The sequence below is a fragment of the Salvelinus namaycush genome, chromosome 15, assembly GCF_016432855.1.
Source record: "Salvelinus namaycush isolate Seneca chromosome 15, SaNama_1.0, whole genome shotgun sequence".
Lineage (NCBI taxonomy): Eukaryota > Metazoa > Chordata > Actinopteri > Salmoniformes > Salmonidae > Salvelinus > Salvelinus namaycush.
The window spans coordinates 15,845,579-15,853,078 of record NC_052321.1 but is presented as its reverse complement, the minus strand read 5'-3'; the positions used below and the strand labels follow the sequence as shown (position 1 = coordinate 15,853,078).

The following is a 7,500-nucleotide window of genomic DNA, read 5'->3' as shown; positions in this document are numbered from 1 at the left end:
AGAGACACACAGAGAGAGGGAGACAGACAGAGATAGACACAGAGAGAGAGAGAGAGACAGAGAAAGACAAACACAGAGAGAGAGACAGAGAGAGACAGAGAGAGAGAGAAAGAAAGGAAAGTTCAGGGGTGATCAATCCCAAATGGGACTAGGGGATGATTTGAGATAGGCAAAACTACTTATAATCAGATCTCTACCTGTGATGCATCATGGGGGAAAGCAGCGTCAAAGGCAAACATCTTAGGCGGGACCTGATTGGCTCCTCCTCGTTTCTGGGGGGTGTTCCCTTGCGTCTGGTTGGCTGAGGGCTCCATGATGGTCACTTGCTTCTTCCTGGTGTCCACTTTGAGGAAGGAGCTGGACCCTGCTGCGTCTGAGGAAATCACAGGACACACACGAACCATCACCTTCACCTGGTGGAGGGGGGGGGGGACAACAGAGGACAAGAGAACTCAGAATCACTACAGAACAATAAGACTCAGACCTGACCTCCATCAGACTGTAGACAATAGACCTCATATTAGAACAGAAGTAGATTGGGAACTAAGAACTAAGGTCAGATACATCCTTCTTTTATCCTTCTACATCCCACTGGATAAAAAGTCCTACAGCCCTACAGAGACCAGTAGAACCCCAGTAGAAACCAGTAGAAGCCCAGTAGAACTCAGTACCCCAGTAGAAACCAGTACCTCCGTAGAACTCAGTAGAACCACAGTAGAAACCAGTATAACGCAGTAGAAGCCCAGTAGAAACCAGTACCCCAGTAGAACTCAGTAGAACCCCAGTAGTAACCAGTACCTCCGTAGAACTCAGTAGAACCCCAGTAGAAACCAGTAGAGCCACAGTAGAAACCAGTAAAAACCAGAACAATCCTGTTGTTTCATTCATGGCGGGCTGAAAACCTCCCCTGCGCTAAATCTGAATTCTTAGAAGACGGGCATCAACACCTGCACCCCCCCCCCCCCCCCCCCCCCCTCTTCCTCTGTTAGACATCAAAGCTTTAAGTGGAGGAATCTTATTTTAGCTCTCTCTCACCTCTCCTTCTCTCACCGCTCCTTCTCTCCTCTCCTCCCTCACCTCTCCTTCCTCACCTCTCCTTCCTCACCTCTCCTTCTCTCCTTCCTCACCTTCCTCACCTCTCCTTCTCTCTTTCCTCACCTCTCCTTCTCTCTTTCCTCACCTCACACACGTCATATTGTTGTGACACTTCATTAGCGTTGTAGTTTTTAAAATCGAGGGGAAGGCAATTCTTTCCTCCCATACAGCTGACAGATCTCCAAACTTTTCCCAGAGTTCCTGCAGGTTCACTTATCTACTTCTTTATTCTCAGTTAGAAAGATCTGTAGAGAGAGGGTGGGGATAAGGGAGAAGGGGATAGAGGGAAGAAGGAGGGATAGAGGAGGGGAGGGTAGAGAGAGTAAGGGTGTAGAGGAGGAGCATGAATGAGAGAGAGTGACCAAGGGAGGAGAGAGAGGGGAGGATAGGAGAGGAAGGAAGAGGGGAGAAGAAAGGGAGAAGAAAGAGGAATATAGGATGAAAGGAGGAGAGAGAGGGGAGGATAGGAGAGGAAGGGAGAGGGGAGAAGAAAGAGGAATATAGGATGAAAGGAGGAGAGAGAGGGGAGGATAGGAGAGGAAGGGAGAGGGGAGAAGAAAGAGGAATATAGGATGAAAGGAGGAGAGAGAGGGGAGGATAAGAGAGAAAGGGAGAGGGGAGAAGAGGAATATAGGATGAAAGGAGGAGAGAGAGGGGAGGATAGGAGAGGAAGGGAGAGGGGAGAAGAAAGAGGAATATAGGATGAAAGGAGGAGAGAGAGGGGAGGATAGGAGAGGAAGGAAGAGGAATATAGGATGAAAGGAGGAGAGAGAGGGGAGGATAAGAGAGGAAGGGAGAGGGGAGAAGAAAGAGGAATATAGGATGAAAGGAGGAGAGAGAGGGGAGGATAGGAGAGGAAGGGAGAGGGGAGAAGAAAGAGGAATATAGGATGAAAGGAGGAGAGAGAGGGGAGGATAGGAGAGGAAGGGAGAGGGGAGAAGAAAGAGGAATATAGGATGAAAGGAGGAGAGAGAGGGGAGGATAGGAGAGGAAGGAAGAGGAATATAGGATGAAAGGAGGAGAGAGAAAAGGGAAAAGAAGGATGTAAACTCAGATCTATGCTGCTGTTCCCACCACCTCAGAGACCAAACATGAGAACCGTTAGAAGAGAGATTCCGCTGTAAACTGCCAACCAATTGTTGCTCTGGGATTAAGTCGAGACAGATTTCCCAAATGCTCCCAAACACTCTGTCTTTTAGAAAGAACGCTCCCGAACGTTTCCAAAAGCCCGAATTACAGCCGGGAATTACAGCCGATTAAAAAAGAAGTGAGAGACGTGAGCAGAAATGAAAGCAAACAGAGTAAACAGCAGATAACTAGTACATGGAGGAGATTTGAGCCTTGAGGACATGAAAGCATGAGTCTGGAATGTGCTGAGTTGCGTAACAGGATTGATCAGCCGAGGAGAACACAAACACAACACATTCACCATGAACGCAACTCAGCAGGATGCTGCATGCAACAAAAAACATGTCAAGTGAATAACCAATGGGGCGAAAGTAAAAACCATATGTGTGTTTTCTTGTGTGTCTGTGTTTGCGTGCATATGTGTGTATGTCTGTGAGTGTGTGTTTGATGGATCACCCCTCTCCTCTGTAGAGGGGTAGTAAAGGTAAGATAGCTGCAGTAAATTGGTCCCAGCAGCAGTAAGCTGCCACTCCACAGATCTCCTCTCTGCTCTCATAAAAGCAGCTCATTAAAACACCCATTACAGCAGATTCTCTTTAACAGTGCTTCTAGGGGAGACTATAGGGCTTATTTCTGTCCCATCTGTCTAATGGAAATTAACATTTTCATTCAAAGTGAAAATAATGTTATATACTGTTTACAGTAAATATTAAAGCTCACATTCAATACATTTATTACAGGCAATTCATTATAAATGCCCTCTATGTGGCTGTTGTGAGAATCAAATGTATAACTATGGTGTTGGCCGGCACCATGCTACTACTGGGATGTGAAAGTATAGCCAGTATTTAAGCTGATGATGATGATAAACACAACAACAGAGTCGTTCCTCTGGTTGCATCACTATGCCACCAAAATGACCAGGGAACAACAGGAAGGAGTGTCTTCCAGAGAGATAAGAGAAGGGTGTGTGTGTGTGTGTGTGTGTGTGTGTGTGTGTGTGTGTGTGTGTGTGTGTGTGTGTGTGTGTGTGTGTGTGTGTGTGTGTGTGTGTGTGTGTGTGTGTGTGTGTGTGTGTGTAAATGTACCTGGTGCCTGTCTACTATGACGAGAATAGAGGTCTGACCCTGGTGAGTACATTTTCAGGTCAAAGACATCATATTAAATTCAAAGACCCTTTGCTATATAACACACACACACACACACACACACACACACACACACACACTCCAGAGCATCCAGCGCCCTATCCTGACCCCAATAAAAAGGCCCATCACATCAGTAAGTGCCTCGGGGGAAGGATTTCAGCGGTGCACACTTCCTCAGGCCTAACTCATATAGGGTTTTGACTAGATGGGATACAGCATATGTCAGAAATGACCAGAATTGACTCACACCCCTTGACTTTTCCCACATTTTGTTGTGTTACAGACCGAATTTAAAATGTATTAAATTGAGATTGTGTGTCACTGGCCTATACACAATACTCCATAACGTCAAAGCGGAATTATGTTTTTTGACATTTTTACAAATTAATTAAAAATATAAAGCTGAAATGTCTCTAAGTATTCAACCCTGTTATGGAAGCCTAAATAAGTTCAGGAGTAAAAATGTACTTAACAAGTCACATAATAAGTTACATGGACTCACTCTGTGTGCAATAACAGTGTTTAACATGATGTTTTAATGACTACCTCATCTCTGTACCCCACACATACAATGATCTGCACGGTCCCTCAGTCAAGCAGTGCATTTCAAACACAGATTCAACCACAAAGACCAGGGAGGTTTTTCAATGCCTTAAAAAGAAGGGCACCTATTGGTAGAGGGGTCGAAATAAAAAAATATGCAGACATTGAATTTCCCTTTGAGCATGGTGAAGTTATTAAATACACTGGATGGTGTATCAATACACCCAGTCACTACAAAGATAGAGGTGTACTTCCTAACTCAGGAAGGAAACCGCTCAGGGATTTCACCACAAGGCCAATGCTGACTTTAAAACAATTACAGAGTTTAATGGCTGTGATAAGAGAAAACTGAGGATGGATCAACAACATTGTAGTTACTCCACAATACTAACCTAAATGACAGAGTCAAGAGAAGGAAGCCTATACAGAATAAAAATATTCCAAAACATGCACCCTGTTTGCAATAAGGCACTAAAGTAAAACTGCACAAAATGTGGCAAATAAATATACTTTATGTCTTGAATACAAAGTGTTATGTTTGAGGCAAATCCAACACAACACATCACTGAGTACCAGCCTTCAAATTTTCATGGTGTGGGTATGCTTGTCATCGGCAATGACTAGGGAGTTTTTGGGGATAAAAATAAACGGAATAGAGCTGAGCACAGTCAGTATTTCATTGGGGGAAAAAATGGGCAAAGATTTCTAAAAACATGTTTTCACTTTGTCATTATCGGGTATTGTGTGTAGATGGGTGAGATTTAAAAATGTTTGTTTAGCCATTTTGAATTCAGGCAGTACCAACAAAATATGGGAGAAAAAAAATCAACGGGTGTGAGCTCTTCCCACAGTTGTGTCAAGTTGGCTGGATGTCCTTTGGGTGATGAACCATTCTTAATACACACAGGAAACTGTTTCGCTTGAAAAACCAGCAGTGTGTCATGCAACAAAATGCAAATTAATTACTTAAAAACCATACAATGTGATTTTCTGGATTTTTGCTTTAGATTCCGTCTCTCACAGTTGAAGTGTACCTATGATAAAAATGACAGACCTCTACATGCTTTGTAAGTAGGAAAACCTGCAAAATCGGCAGTGTATCAAATATTTGTTCTCCCCACTGTATATATATATATATATATATATATATATATATATATATATATATAGCATGCGCTAACTGTGGATAACAGTCGTTGAAGTTCAGCATAGCTAGCCAGCAAAGTTGAGTATCATTTATTTCTTGCTAACCAAATGACACATGCAATTTGTAGCTAAAAAGTTTTTGGGGGGAAAGTCTGCCGTTCCACCCACTCGTCCAAGCTTGTATCTCATCCCAGCAACTAGCTAGCTACTAACCACGTTATGACTTGTGATCATTGGCTTTGCTAGTTTGATTGTGTTGAGTCCCGCTGTACTTTTGTCATGCATTGACTGCATCAATCTATTCTGCCAACAATTTCCAACTCTACCTAATAACATTTTGAGAGAAATATAACCTATTTTTAAAATCTCTTATCAAGTTGGTTTTGTAGCATAAAGTCAGAATGTGATATTTGGGAGTGATATTATGATTGTCTGTTTGTTTCATATCTGCAAAGTAGTTAAAACAGTGTCTGTTCCACTTTAAGATGCAACCAATACTACAGTCCTGCTTTACTGAAGACAACGGTAGAGAAATGGTAATAGGCTCTTTGTTCAGCTTAAACATGGCGGGTGAGAGAGAAATGGAGGAGGAGAGGTTGAGAGAGGTTGAGAGAGAGGGATTGGGAGAGGGTCCATTAGTAGTCTAGTTGAGTAGGAGCACTTGTCTCTCTCTGCAGTGATCAATTCCCCTGACGCAACTCCTCAGACACTGAAGCCACTTAAAGTGGTGACCCGTCATTCAGGGCAGGTGGGGCAGAGACCGTGTATTCTTCTGTTTGTTTGTCTGCTCCACCAAGATGTACATGCTAAAATAGCCCCTGGTGACTTATAACATATCTATCTCTCTCTGCATCCTCCATTCCCCCTCTACCGTTCCCTCCATCCTCCGTCCTCTCTCTCACTTTCTGTATCCTCCATTCCCTCTCTACTGTAAGTTTCTCTCCATCCTCCGTCCTCTCTATCCTCCGTTCCCTCTCCCTCTCTCGTCCTCTCCCTCTCTACCCTCCATTCTCTTTTTACTCTATTTATATCCTCACTTCCCTCCCTCTACCTCTCTCTGTCTCTACCCTCACTTCCCTCCCTCTACCTCTCTCTCTACCCTCACTTCCCTCCCTCTACCTCTCTCTGTCTCTAACCTCAATTCCCTCTCTACACCTCTCTCTCTACCCTCACTTCCCTCCCTCTATCTCTCTCTGTCTCTACCCTCACTTCCCTCTCTAGACCTCTCTCTCTACCCTCACTTCCCTCCCTCTACCTCTCTCTGTCTCTAACCTCACTTCCCTCTCTAGACCTCTCTCTCTACCCTCACTTCCCTCCCTCTACCTCTCTCTGTCTCTACCCTCACTTCCCTCCCTCTACCTCTCTCTGTCTCTAACCTCAATTCCCTCTCTACACCTCTCTCTCTACCCTCACTTCCCTCCCTCTACCTCTCTCTGTCTCTACCCTCACTTCCCTCCCTCTACCTCTCTCTGTCTCTAACCTCAATTCCCTCTCTACACCTCTCTCTCTACCCTCACTTCCCTCCCTCTACCTCTCTCTGTCTCTACCCTCACTTCCCTCCCTCTACCTCTCTCTGTCTCTAAACTCAATTCCCTCTATACACCTCTCTCTCTACCCTCACTTCCCTCCCTCTACCTCTCTCTGTCTCTACCCTCACTTCCCTCCCTCTACCTCTCTCTGTCTCTAAACTCAATTCCCTCTCTACACCTCTCTCTCTACCCTCACTTTTCTCTTTATACCCTTCTCTCTCTCTCCCTCTTCTCCTCCATCTCTCTCTATTCCACACACACCCACACACAATCTGGTTCTGAGCTGAGAAACCAAATGATTTCTAGCATGATTACTGCACACCTTACTGATACAATAAATATCTGTATAAAACTGCTCACAGCATAGTAAGACCTATACTGTTTATAATGTAACACGTGAGAACAACAGAAGCTACTCCACAGTGGGTGGTGCACAATTAACTAGGCAATTACTGTAAATTCCAACACACAGACACAAGTCTCTCTCTCTCTCTCTCTATTGCCAAAGTAAGTGAAATAGATAAACAATACAAAATGAACAATAAACATAACTCACAAACGTTCCAAATTAATAAAGACATTTAAAATGTCATAAATCCACATACAGTGTTGTAATGTTGTGCAAATAGTTAAAGTACAAAAGGGAAAATAAATAAACATAAATATGGGTTGTATTTATTATGGTGTTTGTTCTTCACTGGTTGCCCTTTTCTTGTGGTAACAGGTCACAAATCTTGCTGCTGTGATGTCACACTGTGTTATTTCACCCAGTAGATATGGGAGTATATCAAAATTGGATTTGTATTTGAATTCTATGTGGATCTGTGTCATTTGAGGGAAATATGTGTCTCTAATATGGTCATACATTTGGAAGGAGGTTAGGAACTGCAGCTCAGTTTCCACCTCATTTT

The 7,500-nt window shown here is 43.7% G+C and overlaps 1 protein-coding gene across 1 annotated transcript in view; it reads right to left on the bottom strand.

Moving 5' to 3' along the window:
- Window positions 1-7,500, bottom strand: part of LOC120059787 (kinesin-like protein KIF26B) — a 177,374-nt gene that overhangs the window by 48,569 nt on the left and 121,305 nt on the right. The window contains exon 6 of the mRNA XM_039008836.1: window positions 198-413. Coding sequence (XP_038864764.1) covers window positions 198-413 — 216 coding nt within the window. The remainder of the gene's footprint in view (window positions 1-197; window positions 414-7,500) is intronic.